The sequence below is a fragment of the Equus quagga genome, chromosome 11 (genome assembly GCF_021613505.1).
Source record: "Equus quagga isolate Etosha38 chromosome 11, UCLA_HA_Equagga_1.0, whole genome shotgun sequence".
Classification (NCBI taxonomy): Eukaryota; Metazoa; Chordata; class Mammalia; order Perissodactyla; family Equidae; genus Equus; species Equus quagga.
The window spans coordinates 73,905,165-73,922,115 of record NC_060277.1 but is presented as its reverse complement, the minus strand read 5'-3'; the positions used below and the strand labels follow the sequence as shown (position 1 = coordinate 73,922,115).

The 16,951-nt window shown below is 48.8% G+C and overlaps 2 protein-coding genes across 12 annotated transcripts in view; one reads left to right on the top strand and one right to left on the bottom strand.

The window, feature by feature from the left end:
• The window catches only part of MYO18A (myosin XVIIIA), a 94,371-nt gene extending 86,402 nt beyond the window's left edge, over positions 1 to 7,969 (bottom strand). For 10 of the 11 annotated variants that reach the window (XM_046675750.1, XM_046675752.1, XM_046675751.1 and 7 more), the window contains exon 1: positions 7,834 to 7,969. The gene's annotated coding sequence lies outside the window, so the exon portion shown is untranslated. The remainder of the gene's footprint in view (positions 1 to 7,833) is intronic. The other variant, XM_046675737.1, reaches the window with a different exon arrangement.
• Positions 2,468 to 8,178, top strand: LOC124247218 (basic proline-rich protein-like). The gene is made up of 4 exons (XM_046676296.1): positions 2,468 to 2,481; positions 4,182 to 4,311; positions 4,461 to 4,546; positions 7,551 to 8,178. Exons 1-4 carry the CDS (start codon positions 2,468 to 2,470, stop codon positions 8,176 to 8,178), a joined length of 858 nt encoding a protein of 285 aa, XP_046532252.1.
• Positions 8,179 to 16,951: the final 8,773 nt, after the last annotated feature.

The following is a 16,951-nucleotide window of genomic DNA, read 5'->3' as shown; positions in this document are numbered from 1 at the left end:
AGGAAGACAGGAAATCTAGGGGGCCCAGGAAGAACAAAGCCAGGGTAGCCGTGGCCAGCTGAGTCTGGACTGATTTGGGGTCAGGCATTCCCTCTTCAGAGCTCTACTTTGACATGAGGAGTCTCTCTCCTCCTGAACGTGGGTGGGGGTGTAGCACGGACCTACCACACACCAGGATGTGGGACCTTTGGCTGGTTACTGCCCACCTTACCCTTCACCCCTTATTACCTGCACTGTCTTAAAAGGCTGGTTTAGAAGATGGCTCCAGGAGCAACTGTGGGGAAAATGAAGACAGAAACCCACCTCTGGGACTTGAGAAGACAAACAAGTATCTTGGCTTCAGTCCAACCACAGAGAACCCAACTTTTTTGGTCTCCAAATCTCACTGTGCAATCCTTACCGAGTCCTGGCTCTTTGCTGGGGGCTAGATATCTGAACAGTATCAGTGGAAAACAGGCCCAAGAATTCTGGAATCTCTGGTCTTGAGAGGTCCCTGAGAAGTAATTTCATGTAAGTACCTGTCTTGGCAAAAGCGTGCCCCTCGCTGTCATTGCGACAGGCAGGAACAACAGTCCCAGAGGCCGCACAGGGGAGAGCGCTGGCCGGAAATATCAGGAGATCTGGTATCTAGGCCTGGAGCTGCCAACAAATCACTGGGGGACCTTGAGCCTGTCACTTTGCTCAAGGTTGGACTAGATGATCTAGGTCTCTTCTGGCTCTAAAATTCCAAATAGCTAAGTCTCTTGTGGACACAGGTTAGCTATTAACTTTCTGCCAAAGTTACCCCTCTCATTCCAACCCTGCGGCCTTTGCAGACTGAGTCCATTTCAGCCCTTCTCTCATCACCCCTGTCTTGCCCCTGTTACCTGCACAGCTTACAAGGTACCCCTTCCTCACTGTCATCTCGACAACTGCCAGGCCTGGCTGTGGCCTGGGTTCTCTCCTGTGCCACATGTCTGGAGCCCCCTGCAGCCTCCCCCTCCAGGGTCAGACCCACAATGCAGCTGTAGCTGCTGCTGCTCTTATGCTCCTCAGAGCCCAATTCGCCAGACACCTGGGCTCTGTCACCTTCTTGCAGATCTTGGACTTTCTAGCATCTCCTGTCCTCAGGTCCAACATCTCCAGCAGCAATGACATCACTCTCTCCCCACTCTCCATTCCAGGGTGCAGTTTCTACCCGCCTCCCCTTCGTCTCTTACTCTTTCCGGTGAAGGTAACCTTACAGTGTTTCTGACCTTTTCTCTGCCTTTCTCACCTTTTCTCTGCCTTTCTCCCCTCACCCTAGTCCAAGAGGCCTTTCCTAACTTTAAGCGGAGGAAAGATATGTATGTAAATTAGGGTGTTCCCTAAATCATTTTGACACTACTATCCCTCAAATCAAAGCAAAGTACAAGTGACTCAGTCAACTCAGCTGCTTTATCACTTTAAGACAGAAAGCATTTTGAGGGCAAAGAGAATTCAACTCAAATATGCATCTATCAGTTCATCAACAGGAGAAACAGCTTACATATTTATATAATGGAATACTATTCAGCAATAATAAGGAAGCAACTACTTATACACACAACAGGGAATAATCTCAAAATATTATGGCAGGGACAGTAAAAGAAACCTTTGACAAAAGAGTACATACTGGTATGGTACTATAGATGTGAAGTTCTAGTCTAGGCAAAAGTAACCTATGGTGAAAGGAAAGTCACAACAGCGGCTACCTCTGAGGTAGGGAAGGGGATAGGGGTGGGGATGGCCTGAGAAAGGGCATGAGGGAACTTTCTGGGCTGTTGTTCACGTCACGTATCTTAATAGGGGTTTGGGTTGACAGGTGTATATATTTGTCAACAGTCATCAAATAGTGCACGTAGGATTTATGCATTTCATTGTGTGAAATATTCACTCAAAAGAAAAAAAGAACTGTAAACAGATATTGAACTCTAGTTAATGATACATACACTAAAGTATTGGGGGCAAAGTATACCAATGTTTGCAATTTGCTTTGAGTGCATCAAAAATGTAAGATGGCTTGATGGCTGAATCAAGGGATAAATATGTGATAAAGCAAGGATAATAAAGCATTAAGTGTAGAATCTAGGAGGTGGAGGTGTTCACTGACTTTGACTTTTCTAAACATCTGCAGAGCTTTGTGATAAAATGTTGGGAAAAAATATGCATCTACCAAGCACCTACTAAACGCAAGGGATATAAAGATACATAAAACTAATGCAAGAGTTAGGCTTCAGATGTCAGGTAAGAAACCTGGAAACAAATCCGAGTTAACAGCTATGCAATCTTGGGCGAGGCACTTAGGGCCTCTGTGCCTCCGTGTTCCCATTTGTAAAACGGAGATGATAGTTCTTCCCGCATAAGGCATGGGAATTAAATGAGATATGTATATAAGCCCTTCGAATAACGCCCAGCCCAGAGTAAGCCCTCAAGAATGATACCCAGTAGTGGCAGGACCACTCTCGCCATGAAAATGGGATGGTAGACAGGATAACAAAGTAGTACACAAATGACTATCGGCACAAGTGTGACTCAACTAAGTCTAGACATCAAATCTTAATGCTGGGCAGGACCTTTGTATACGGAAAGGAAAGCCCGAAAGAGTGAAGGCAAACCGGTGAGCACACAGCCAACCTGAATCACACCTGCTCAAGTCCAGAGGCCCCACATAGCTACTGCCAAGGATATGGACAGGCAATTCACAGATGCAGAAATATGAATGGCCAACAACCACAAACAGGTAGTCAGCCTCTGGAAAATTCACAGACGTGAAATAAAACAGGTATACTATTGTTCACTTAGCAGTTCAGTAAAAACTACCAAGATTAATAACACCAATCAGTTAGAGGATGGGAAGCAGGGCGTCTCACACGTGTTGGTGGGAGTACAAATTGGTCTAAGGAGGGCAAGTTGGCGATATCCATGAAAATATTTAAATGTACATATTCTCTGGGCAATTCCACTTATAGGGCCTCTACACACATAGTCACACAATAAACATGGCTAATCTTTGCAGCATTGTTTGTAATAGCAAAATTCTGTCAATATAAATGCCCATCACTAGGGGAATAGCTAAGTTATAGAACTGGACCATTATTAAAAGGAATGAGGTAGTTTTGTGTATACTGACCTGGAAAGATTCTATACTGTATTAAGTGAAAAAGCAAGTTGCCAAATAGTATATAATTTTGCTAAAGTTTTAAGAACTATATGTGTGCATATATATCCATGCACATTATGTATAATATTTGAGTATGCAGAGAAAAATGCACGGTCTGGAAAGGGACAGGGATTTCAGAAGGGTCAAAGCAGACTTCTGTTTTATCTATACTGTTTTAATTTTTTACAATGAGAATATTTAGCTGGTAGGGGTGTGTGTGTATTCAAGCCTAGGGGCTTTAGATAGGGGGATTATGCGTTTTTATTATATTTTATATTTATTGTGTGTATTATATATTTATATTTTATTGTGTGTGTATGTTTTATTATATTTTTCTTCTACTCTTCTGCATGTACTTTATTTCCTACATAAAAATATTTTTAATATTTATATAAAATTATACTATGTAACATATAATATATTAAACTATAAATATATATAACAAGCTTTAGAAAAATAGTCTGGAAAGATCCATTACTAAATTTTCTCTGTGGAGTAGGAGCAAAGAGGGGTAATACTTTGGCTTTCTACCTAGTACACTTCCTGTGAATTAAACCTTTTTTCAACACAGGTTACTTTTGTGATTTTCAAGATTTAAAAAAATAAAAGAAAAATAAAAAGGACAGGCTTGACAAAGCAGTAAGCTACCCATTTAGCGTTGGAGCTGTAAACGCGGTTTGCAATGGGAAGTTCAAAGCTCGCCGTCTCATGCCTTGAAAAAGTTTCAGTGACTTCGGGGACGTGGTTAAAATAGATCTCACTGGTGTCTTGTGGCTTTAAGTGGGGACAGATTTAAGTGGGTCACCCTGCAGCTGGCAACGTAGAAACCCCAGGAAATGGAAACTATAACGTTAGAATCCCAAGACCAGGGCGTCCAGACTTGGCTGCTGTGGGTGGATACTTAGAAAGGTCAGCACCCCCCCGGACCACACTCATAAATAAATACAAAGGAAATACTTTCCCAAGAGAGCCGGCCTCTCTCGCTCGGCCTCTGACCTCCCTGAGCGGCCGTTTCCTGCAGCCCCGAGGCCCTGCTCCCGGCGCTGGCCGCCACCGAGGACCGCGAGGGCGCCCGGCGGGACCCGCCCAGCACCTGGCCCGGCCCGAGCGGGCTGGGGGACGCCTGTCGCCGCCGAGCCCCTCCCCGGCCGGTTCCGCCGCGCCCCGCAGCGCCCCGTGACTCCCGCCAGGTCACAGGGATCTGATCCGGCCCCAGGTGTGCCGCTCCTCCGCCTGCACGCTTCTCACATGACCTCGCCGCCCGCCCGCCGGCTCCCGCTCCCCTCTCCGCCCGCCCCAGGCGGCCGGCGGCACCTCCCGCCGCGATCCTGTCTCCCCAGGGGACGCAGCGATCCCGCAGGCCCGGGAGGAACCGGAGAGGGAGAGGTGCCAGCAGCCCCGCCAGGTCCCCCGCTGCTCTTCCAGGTGCACCTCCTCGGCCCATGCGGGGCCTGCCGGGGCCCGCTGGGCGCTGAGCTCCGCTAACCCGACCCACTGCCACCACCCCCACCTTCTGTGTGACCTTGAGCAAGTCTCGTCCCTTGTCTAGACCTTAGCTATTTCAACTATAAAATCTCCAAGGGCCTGAGAGTTCAGACGTGGCCCCAATCCCTAGCCTTTTCTGGAAAGGTGTTTTGCTCAACCACAAACTGCAGGTTCTGATCCTGCTCTGCCTCTGATTTGCTGTGTGACCTTGAGCCCATCACCCAACATCTCTGAATATCAGAGAATAAGAAAAATAGTCCCTTGTAAGTGACAATATAGTACCTGGCAGAGAGAAGGGGCCCCGGGCCCTGTAAAATCATCAGTCCACAATTTAAACCACTGCCTGACTGTAAGCGCTTTGAAATGTCAAGGGAATGTAGATAATTTACAAGCCACACAATTCCTACCTCAAGAGAAAGGGAAGTCAGGTGTGGGGAGGACTGGAGGCTCTTCAGGTCTGCTCCGCACTCCTCCCAATTCAGCTGCTACCACTGCACCACCCTCCCTCTAATTCAGGCTACATCCGCAAATGGTGATGGCGGGTGAGGTATGGTGAGCAGATCTTAAAGCACTCTGGGGCCTGACCCAAAGCAGGACTTAAAAGCTCCATCAAGCCCCCAGCCCAAGTCTTGGGGGAACTCGTTACTCATAGCACAGGGTGGGCTGGGCCCTCCCAGCCCCTCAAACTTCTAAACCACACCAGGTCAGAGCCCCCTGGCTTTACCCACCACACCCAGGAGAGGCCTGGGGCCCAGGGCCACCAACAGGACCCTGTTCCCATGGATGGTCTGGGTCCAGTTTGTGGCGTCCACTCAAGGTGAGGGAGGTCTGGCTGAGGACAGACCTTTGGTTTGAGGGAACAAGCACAGCCCTGCTGCCCTGGAGACCTGTGACACACCAATTCCCGATCAAAGCTTCCTGAGTTCCAGCAACAACCTGCTCCACCCGAGTAGGGTGGATTCTCCCTTTCAGACAAGCCCTGGTTCCGCCCCACCCAGTCCACCTTCAAGGGGACCTCGAGTTTTCAGGCCCAACTTCTGAAGACACATGCACCCCTCAATGAGCAGCCTCAAGCTGGGCCAGTGAAAGGGGCTCCGGGCGACAGGCTGGCTGCCCAGACTGCCAGGGACTGAGGTCAAGGGACCAGGCAGGAGCCAGGAAGGGCACATCCCCATGAGGGCTCCTGAGGAGAGGCTGCGGCACTGGAGGAAGCCCTCAGGCACACACCCTGGCACCCGAGCCAGGCCGGAGAGAGTAAACAAACTACATACTCAGAGCCACCAGGCACCAGGTCATCAACTGTTCGAAGTTCAAAGCTCCCAAAGGAAGTGACCACCAGTATTCTGCCCCTCCCACACCCACTCTCCACCCTCACCTGCGACCCGTCTCATTCCCCTAACCCCACATCACAATAGGTTCCCCATCATCTTCCTGGAATTGAGGCCCCAACTCCAAGTTCCCTGACCCCAAATGGCCAAGCACACCTCCACCCGAGGCTATATATAACCAGTCATGTCCAGCAACCAGGAGAATGTTTCCTGGAAAGCCCTCACCACAAAAGGACAGAGGGGAAGCTGAGGAGGTGGCAGGCCATTGACAAAGAGCCAGCGAGGTCTGTCAGGAAGCCAGAGACCTCGGGAAAGCAACTTTCAATATCCCCAAATAGAAAAGAGCCCCTGAACCAAAAGAGTGGGGAACATTAGGCAAGGCCCGGCCCACTGTCATGACAACAGGATACCAGCCTGCCCGAGAAAAGGGCTCCAGCCTGGGCAAACACATGGAAAGGCAGCTTGAACCTCTAGACTCAATGTCTTGCTAAGGTGATCTTGCTCTTAATCGCCTGGACGACCTTCCCTCCCTTCCAGCACGGCCCCATGCTTATCCACTCCACACAGTTCACTCTCCATGGGGGGACTGACATGCCAGGCACTCCACAAGACAAAACAAACCCACCCAAACCAGACCAAATCACTGGCAAGGAGAAGAGGGGAGGGAATCCAATTCCATAATTTGGGGGGACCATCTGAGGGCAGGAAAGCCCAGGAGGACGGTCCCAGGCCTCCCTACACAAACACAGACCACAAAGACACTGCCAAACATGCCCTGTTGTCCAAGTGACCAGGCAAGAGGAGGACTGCTTAAAAAACAAACTGGCTGCCTCCCCCCACCCCCAACAGCTCATTCTGGCGCGCAGCCTTTCCAACTAATCAGCAGGACACATGTGCCTTGCAACAGGGTGACACCCCATCCCCCACCACCAGCCCCCCCTACAACAAAGCCCCAATGTCTGGTGTGTCCCCGCAGGCCTTATCTCAGCCAGGAACATGACCCTCACCAGGCTGGGTACCAAGCAGCACCCCCTACACGGGGGTGGTGGGGCAGCTAACCTTACCACCTTCCCTTCCCATTGGCGAAACAACTGGCATGACAGGTTAGCAGGGCGGGGCGTCAGGACAGTCTCTCCCAGAGGCCTGAGGCTGGCTGTCCGACCTTCCCACACACACCCCACCCCTTTGCAGGGAAAGGTGAGGTGAGCAGCCAGTCACAGGGGACAGCTTGCGCTCCCTAATCCCCCAAAGCCTACCATTCACCAACCCCCCATCTTCTGACCCAAGGGGAGGGGGCCTGGGGAAGCGGGGGCTCCATTGTTTTGCCAGCTGTCTAGCAGCTGCTCCTTTGAGAGGAGCCCGCTGTCGGCCTGGCAGGGAAAGGGTGAAGGCCGCTGGGAGGGATAAAGGGCTCGGTGGAGGTGCTCGCCTTCCCCGCTGCCTTCCTCAGAGCCTTGGTCGGTCGGTCTGTCTGGGGGGCCTGGGCCTGGCCCCGAGAACCCCCCATCCCCGAGGCTGCAGCCTCCAGCCCGCAGATCGTGGCCACCTGGGCTCCCCCAAGCCCCCGGTCCCCCCAGACTGAAGGCCACCCTGCCCGGCCTCCCCGCGCCCCCTGAGCTGGCAAAAGGAGCCGGACTCCCCCTGCCCGACCCTCCCGATCGGCCCCCACTGCCGGGCTCCGCGCTCCGCGGCGCGGCCGGGGACCGGAGCCGGGAGTCCGGGCCGCTGCTTCCAGGGGACAGGGGAGGAGGAGGAGCCGGCCGCCCCGTCGCCCGCCCGCCTTCCCGGCCCGAGACCGCCCCGCCGCCCCCCCGGGCCGGGCCCGCCACCGAGCGGCCGCCCCCGCCGCCCCGCACTCACCGGCCGCCGGAGCCCGCCCGGCAGGCAGCAGCAGCGGAGACGCGGCGTCCAGCGGCCCCGGCCGGGTCCGGGCTGGAGCGCAGCGCGGCGCAGCGCAGCGCCGCCCCCCGCGGCCGCGCGGGCCGAGCCGAAAGGGAGCTCCCTGCTGGCGGCTCCGGGGATAGACGCACGGCCTGCCTGGCAGCCTGGACGCCCCTCCAGAGCCGCCCATGCGGGCACCGGGCGCTGCCCCGGGAGACCTCTGTCCGTGGCCGAGAGGCCCTGCCTGGAAGTCCTCTCTGCACTGGGCGCTCGAGGCCGCTGGACATGCCCAGGGCAGGCACGAGGGTCATGCTGAATGTATAGAACAGGTTCCGTGCAAGACTGGCACTGGACTCTGCCGGCTGAGTCCAAGAGGGTGCTGCCCAGGGCCGTGCTGTCCAGAGGAGGCAGTTGAGTCTTGCTGGCCACACTTTCCCAGGGTAGCTTTGCAGTAGCAGACATAGGGCGCTGCTGGATGGAGCCAGATGGCTCAGTCCAGGGCAGGCACTGCCTGCCATGTCCAAGGTGGCACAGGCAAAATGTACTCCCCAAGGTGGACACAGGCTTCTGGTGGCTTGGTCTGAGAGAGTCCGGCCTCAGGTGGAGCTGCCTGGGGGGGTGTACCAGGGCCCAGGGGACCCAGCCACAAGTGGCACTCACTCCCTACAGGAGTCCAACAATGCAAAGACTAACTCCTTTCAGAAGCCCTTTGGAATGAGTTCTGCTCCTGGGTCCATCAGGTCCTGTAAATATCAAGTGAGCTTCTCTACCCTGCAAGAAGGGATTCTAGACTGCCTGGGAGAAGCCAGAGGCATTTAGAGACCAGGCCTCCAAGATGGGTGCTATGTCTAGAGCTTAGTCAGAGAGAGGTGAGCACTTCTACAGGCAGTGTCCACACTGGAGTGGGGTACACCAGGAACAAGGAAGAAGCTGAGGGGGGTGGTGCAGGAAAAAGGGTGTAGCAGATGAGGGCAGCTGCCTCCATAGACAACCCAACCAGGCACTTCTCCAGGCGCGGGTGGCCCAACCTGACTGACAGGGAGGATTAGAGCGAGGGGGCTCTGGAGAAGAGTTGAGTAAGAGCTGGGAGATCTTGAGGAACAGACCACACCCAGGATGCGCATTTTGGATAAAGGAATAGCATGCAACCCAAACTCAATTCAATAAACTTTTACTAAGAATCCACTAAGTGCCACGTGCAGCACCAAGCACTCTGGTGGACACACAGAAATCAGACATGGAGCTGTCTCCAGGGAACTTACATGGGGAAGACGGGACAGGTGGAAGTGAGCTGTGACTGAAGTAGGATTGACCACACTGTCATCCCTTGGATGATGAGCCAGCACAAGATGGCTGACTTAATTCGCGGGAGGAGTGAAAAGAAGCTGCTCTGAGGACATGACCTTTGAGAGGAAACTTGGAGGCTGGGTAGGACCATGACTATCACTACTGGCTCCTGAGCACCTGCTGTATGCTAGGCCCTATCTCTATGTCTCACAACAAACCTCTGAGGGGGGCATTATTATTACAGATAGAGATTGAATGCATGGACTCTGGAGCCAGGTTGCCTGGGTTCAAAGCCCAGCTCTGTCCAGTACCAGCTGTGTTACCCTGGGTGATTTATGAAATTTCTCTGTGCCTCAGTTTCTTTATCTGAAAGATGGGGATAATAACAGCACCTGTCTCAAAGTTTGTTTTGAAAATGAAATGAGTTTAGTCCTTTCAACAAACGGTGCTGGAACAACTGGGCATCCACAGGCAACAAAATGAACTTACACCTTATGCCCATCAAAAAAATTAAAATGGATTATAGACCTAAATGTAAAACATAAAACTGTAAAACCGGTAGAAGTAAACATAGGAGGAAAAGTAGCTGACCTTGAGTATGGCCATGATTTTTTACACACACCTCCAAAGGCATGATTCATGAAAGAAAGAACTGATAAGCAGGATTTCATTAAAATTAAAAACTTCTGCTCTGGAAAAGACAACGTCAAGAGAATGAGAAGACAAGCCACAGACTGGCAGAAAATATTTTCAAAAGATACATCTGATAAAGGACTGTTATCCAAAATATGCAAAGAACTCCTAAAACTCAACAGTAAGATAGTAAACAATCTGATTTGAGAATGGGCCAAATACCTGACAGACACTTCACCAAAGAAGATATTCAGATGGCAAATAAGCATTTATATAAACAAAGATACTGCATTATATGTCATAGCGAAATGCGAACTAAAACAATAATGAGACACCACTACAGGCCTATCAGATGGCCAAAATCCAGAACACGGACATCACCAAATGCTGGCAGGGATTTGGAGCAACAGGAACTCTCGTTCATTGCTAGTAGGAATGCAAAATGGTACAGCCATTTTGGAAGACAGTTTGGCAGTTTCTTACAAAACTAAACATACTCTTACCATATGGTTCAGCAACTGCACTCATTGTTATTTACCCAAATGAACTGAAAACATATCCTCGTGAAAACCTGCACACGGATGTTTATAACAACTTTATTCATCATTGCCAAAACTTATAAACAAGCAAGATGTCCTTCAGTAGCTGAATGGATAAACCATGGTACATCCAGACGATAGAACATTATTCAGCCCTAAAAAGAAGTGAGCTATCAAGCTATGAAAAGATACAGAGGAAACTTAGATGCATATTACTAAGTGAAAGAAGCCAATCTGAAAAGGCTATTTGATTCCAACTCTATGACATTCTGGAAGAGGCAAAACTATGGAGACAATAAAAGGATTAGTGGTTGTGAGGGGTGAATAGGCAGGTCACAGAGGAGCTTTAGGGCAATGAAACTACTCTATATGCTACTACAATGATGGACACATGTCATTATACCTTTGTCCAAACCCACAGAATGTGCAACACCAAGAGTGAACCCTAATGTAAACTGTGGACTTTGGGTGTTGATGATGTGTCTGTATAGGTTCACCGATTGTAACAAATGTACCACTGTGACGCTGGATGTTGGCAGTGGGGAGGCTGTGCGTGTGCGGGGCAGAGGGTAAATGGGAACTCTCTACCTTTCAGCTCGATTTTGCTATGAACCTAAACTTGCTTTAAAAAATAAAGTTTATTAATTTTTTAAAAATTAAATGAGTTAATATATAAAAAGAACAGTGCCTGGCACGCAGTAAGCATTCTATAACTGTTAGCTTTATTGTCATATCATTCCCACCTCACAGCTATGGAAAATAAAGCACAGACAAGTTTGTGACTTGTACACAGCCTGCGAGCGGCAGAGTCAAGATTCAAACTGAGGTCCCCAAGGCTCCAAAGCCCGTGTTCTTTTCCCTACACCACGGCAGTGAATGAATAGGCATATTAACATCTGCTTTATTTATGTGTGTCCACATCAAGGGTGCTCTGAGGTAGCACGCAGTGTTCCTAAGAGCTCCTCTAGCCTGAACCAGGAACCGGTTTCAGAGACCAGGCAAGACTGACACAGCAGGACAGCACTCACGATGACTCGCGCTTCTGGTCACTTGGTTTTAGTCTTTAACTTCCCAAAGGTCAGAGTGATCCCTGCTCTGGGTTTCAGCAAAAGTAAAGCACCTTTCTCCTCCTCATAGGAAAATGTCAGCGCAGTGGCCATGTAAAATAACCCAGATGACCATGGAGAGGCCAGTTTTTTCCAGAAGATTCTAAGCTTCTAAAGCATACTGACTTTAATCAAGAATCCTCCTCAGGGAGACACCTGGTAATAATAAAAATCGCTTACATCAACTGAGCCCTCACTAGGGGTCAGGCGCTATGCCCACCCCTTGACAGGCGCTGTCCCACTTAGTCCTTGCAGTCACCCTGTTAGGTTAGTGCTGTAATTATCCCCATTTTGCAGATTAGAACCCAGGCTTAGGAAGATAAAATAATTTGCCCAAGGTCACACGGCTAACAAAGAGTAGAGCCCAGAACGCCTGCTCTGAACCACTCTGCTGGGCTGTGTCCTGGGTGGAGTGGAAAGTGCACGGGCTTTGGGGCCACACAGCCTGAAAGGACGCCTGGTCTAGCAGCTGCTAGCAAGTTCCTCAGCCTCTCTAAGCCTTAATGTCCTCATCTATAAAATGGGGATAATAATAGCGCCTACCTCATAAGGCGTGAGAGGATAAAACAAGCAAATTCATTTAAAGTAATTAGCCCGGTATCTGAGACACAGTAAGTGGTTAACAGAGATTAGCCCTCATTAATCTCTCTGAACCTCCACTTCTTCATCTGTAAAATGGGGGCTGATAATCATATGTAAGTCAGAGAGTTTGTGTGAGGCTGAGAAGAAATGGCTAATGTAAGGCATGTAACGTGATACTTGTCACATGGTAAGCTACCACAATAGGACTCTCCAAAAAGGGTGGCAAACAAGCAAGCCAGCTTTTTCAAAAGTCCACGAAATTGCAAATCTGCCCAATAGCAAGTGTCATTCAGATGACAAAAGCACACCTTGAATATTGTTCCTCAAAATGCATTTATTAGCTTAACATCCTTTGTTCCTTTGCATAGAAACTTGGAGTGTGGGTGGAGAATACGCTCTAGGAAACTGGAAGCTAAATTCTTAGAAGAGAGTATGTGCCAAAGATCAGTCCAAAAGAAAGGAGCACATCTCTGAAATGACACAAAAAAGTTTTATTGCAGGAAAGTTCAAACACAAACAAAAGTAAACAAAATAATATAACAAGCCCCCAAGTATCCATCACACAACTTCAATAATTATAAATTCATGGAAATCTTGTTTCAACTATACTCCCTCCTACCAACATAATTTTGAAGCAAATCTCAGATATCATATCATTTCATCTGGAAATATTTCAGTGTGTATCTCTAAAAGATAAGGATTATTATTATTTGTTTTTTGCTTTTTCTCCCCAAATCCCCCCAGTACATAGTAGTATATTTTTAGTTGTGGGTCCTTCTAGTTGTGGCATGTGGGATGCCACCTCAGCATGGCCTGACAGGCGGTGCCATGTCTGTGCCCAGGATTCGAACCGGCGAAACCCTGGGCCGCCAAAGCGGAGCATGCGAACTTAACCACTCAGCCACCGGGCCAGCCCCTAAAAGACAAGCATTGTTTTTTAAACAAAAACACAATACCAAAGTCACACCTAAAATTTTTTAACAGTAATTTCTTAATCTCATCAAATAATTAATGTTTAAATTTCCAGTTATCTCCATAAATGTCTTTTTTAAAGGTACTTGTTTGTTTGAATCAAGATCCACATATTGCAGTTAGTTGACATGACTTTTAAGTATCATTTAATCTACAGGTTTCTCTTCTATCTCTTTATTTTCCCCCCTGCAACTTATTTGTTGAAGAAATAAGGTCATTTATCCTATAAATTTTCCACAGTCTAAATTTTGCTGATTGCAGCCCAGTGGTGTAGTTTATGATGCTCTGGCCTCTGTATTTCCCATAAATTGGTAGATAGATCTAGAGGCTTGAACAGATTTGAGGTGGGTTTTTTTGGCAAGAATACTTCATAGGTAGTACAGTCGTCTTTCTTCAGGAGACACATAGTGTCCTGTTGTCGCTGAGATGACGCTTTAAGATATCAGAAACATATTATTGTCTTTGCTAGAAGTGTCAGAATATAAAAAGAACCCATTCATCAACAGAGGAATGGATAGACAAAATGTGGCATTTACATACAATGGAATATTATTCAGCCGTAAAAAGGAAGGAAATCCTGACACATGCTACAACATGACTGAACCTTGAGGACATGACACCAAGTGAAAGAAGACAGACATAGAAGGACAAATATTGTATGATTCCACTTATAAAAGGTACCTATAATATGCAAATTCATAGAGACAGAAAGTAGAACAGAGATTATCAAGAGCTGAGGGAGGAGGAAACGGGAAGTTATTGTCTAATGGGTACAGAGTTTCTATTGGGGATGAAGAAAAAGTTCTGGAAATGGATAGTGATGATGGTTGTACAACACTGTGAATGCACTTACTCAATGCCACTGAATAGTACACTTAAAAATGGTTAAAATGGTAAATTGTACGTTATACATATTTTACCACGATAAGAAAAAAAAAAATTTTAATAGCCTAGCTATTGCATAGCACACAGCTCCTCTTACAAACCCCGATGGCCTCAGTTTGTGTGTTGGCCTTTATCTGAACCTGCAGCCTGACTTGTCTCGTACTGACCTACACATAGCTGTGGGACTTTTTCTGTGCTTCCAAGAATTTCATGGCCTCTGCCTGACCCTGCGTGAGCAGGGGATCCACAGCCCCACTAGCCGCAAGCCCAGGGTCCTAGACGTCTACAGGCAGGGCTGTGCAGGCAGCTGGGGCACGTGCTTCTGGAGTCATAGGCTTGGAGTTCAGCGCATCTTTGCCACTCACTTGCCACAAGAGCTTCGTCAAATGAATTAACCTCTCAGTTTCCATCCCTGGAAAATTAGGGCTACAAACTCCTACCTCACAGCGTTCTTGTAAGGATCGAATGAAATTTTATAATGGGCAAGTGCTGTGCAAAGAGGGGGCTTTGTTTTCTTATTGTGCTTGGAGTGACTCAAAGAGGATCAAACTAGGACTTAGGTTTATCAACTTATTGAGAAAACGATGCCTCTAGAAGTTAGTTACTTTGCAAGCTAAACTCTTCTTGACGTCATTCTTGGCAAGGTCAGCAGGAGAGTGACCAACTCTCCTGGTTTGCCCAAAACTGAGGGCATTCCCAGGATGTGGGGTTTTCAGTGCCAAAACAGAAAGTTCCAGGCAAAACCAGACAAATTGGTACCCAAACTTTGACCTCCCGATTGCTAATTCTAGGGACTGCCTCTTAGGCTTGCTGACTGCTGCCTGTGTGACCTGCCTTCCTTCTAGAAACTCTCTTCCCAGCTTGGCCTCCAGAACCTCTTCTCCTGGATTTCCTTGCTGGATATGCTTCCTCTGTTTGACCGTCAATGTCGGTGCTTCCCAGGATTTCTTCCTCTGCCTTCTGCTCTTGTGATCCTACACACCCTCCCTGGGAGACCTCATTTATTTCCAGGACTCCCAACCTCCTCCCACACAATAAATAACTCCCAAATCTCCACGGCAGGCATCGCTCTATATGCTAGCCTGGTCCTTTCACCATCTCTTGCAAATATTCCAAATGAATAGTGTCCAAAGCCAAATGTACAACCTTCCTCACCAATTTCTTTCTTTCGGTTAATGATCCTAACCCTTAGTGAAACCAGAAGTCCACTCTCTCTGCTTCCTCCCTCTCCCTCAGCCGCCATCCATTCAGGCATCAAATCCTGTTGGTTCTACTCCATAAATATAACTCGAGTCTGTTCACCCCCCCCACTGCCGTTGCCTCAGTTCAGGCCTTCTCAGCTCTTGGCCGGACAATTGCAACAGCCTCCTCACGGTCACCTGCTCCCGCCTCATCCCCTCCAACCTATCTTCCACGTGGCTGCCAGAGTGATCTTTCTAAAATGCAAGTATGATTGCATCACTCCCTGGCTTGGAATTCTGCAAAGCCTCCCGATGGCCTAACATAGGGGTCAGCAAACTTATTCTGTGAAGGGCCTGAGAGTAAGTATTTTAAGCTCTGCAGGTGTCTCAACTACTTTTGTAGCACAAAAGCAGCCATAGACAGTACATAAACGAACGGGCAAGGCTGTGTGCCAATAAAAATTTATTTACAAAAGGAAGTTGTGAGCCAGATTGGGCCTGAGGGGTATAGTTCGCTGAACCCTGGCCTAGGAAGTAGAATCCAGACTCCTTAGCACAACCCAAAAGGCAATTGGCCTCCTCACTTCTCAGGACCTAGACATCAATAGCCTGAGGCTCAAGGAGAACACCTTCCACCGCAACAAGCAGGACTCCAACTCGATCTTGGAAAGAACTTTCTTAGCTGTTAGAGGATTGTTAAAATTGGCCCAAGTTGTGGAAGCGGGTGGAGGAACGTCCATCTCTTCTGGTTTTCTGGTGTGCCTCAGGTGTAGCCATGTCTGGACCCACTCCTAATTCTGGCTTACAGATATCAAAACTAAATTAAACCGGCATATATGAGTTGAGCCGCTATTCCATGCAAAGCACTAAGTTAAAAGCAGGACTGTGCGTCTTCTTCCTGCAAAGCACACGGCCCCACCCAGTCTGTGACTGAAGTGCAAAGAGCAGTCAGAGACGCGTGCAAAGCTACCAGCAGGACGAATTTAACTAACCTCTCAAAGCCGCAGTAAAGGAGAAGTCACAGAACAGTACGCGACTAATTACCAAGTGGAATTGTCATGGAGGCTCAGAGGAGAAAAAGACCAGAGGAGGGGTCAAGGAAGGCGTCACAGAAAGAGGGTGATTTGAGTCCATAATGGTAGAATTTAGACGATAATAGCATCCACTGCTGGCTGAGGAACACTGTGTGCCTGGCACTCTATTTATATTATAATTTTTTCTTTTTTAAAGATTGGCACCTGAGCTAACAACTGTTGCCAATCTTTTTTATTTTGTCTGCTTTTTCTCCCCAAATCCCCCTAGTACATAGTTGTATACTTTTTTTTAGTTGTGGGCCCTTCCAGGTGTGGCATATGGGACACTGCCTCAACGTGGCCTGACGAGTGGTGCCATGTCCGTGCCCAGGATCTGAACCGGCAAAATCCTGGGCCGCCAAAGCAGAGCCCGCGAACTTAACCACTGGGCCACGGGGCCACCCCCTCTATTTATGTTATCTTGATTAATGCTCACAACAACCCTGTGAAGTAAGTATTATTAGTTCCTTTTTATGAAGAAGAAACTGAACCTCAAAAAACCAAGCAGCTTCCCCAAGGTCACGTGGCCAGTGAGTGGCAGAGCAGGATTTGAACCCAGATAGTTCGGCTCTCAAGTCTACCAGGGCAGAGCTCCCCAGGAGGGACACGAGCAGAGGCTGGGAGGAAGCCAGTGAAGGTCTGAGGCACAGCTTCTAGCATGGCTGGAATGGGAAAGAGCGGATCATCGGGCTGGAAAGGGAGGTCCGGCCTGGCTCAGGGAAGATGCTGGATGCCAGACTGAGGGGCTTCAAGCATTCAGTTCAAGGAAAGTTGACCGGAAGGCCAGTGCTGGTCTAGAATGGAGGGAGGGGACATGCTTGGCAGGAAAGTGCTTGACA

What these genes read in the sequence shown, in the direction of transcription:
- LOC124247218 (XM_046676296.1), top strand. An exon ending in GCCGAGCCCCTCCCCGGCCG is followed by an intron (nt 4,312 to 4,460) that starts GTTCCGCCGCGC and finishes CGCCCGCCCCAG; the next exon opens with GCGGCCGGCGGCACCTCCCG. An exon ending in GAGGAACCGGAGAGGGAGAG is followed by an intron (nt 4,547 to 7,550) that starts GTGCCAGCAGCC and finishes CGGTCCCCCCAG; the next exon opens with ACTGAAGGCCACCCTGCCCG.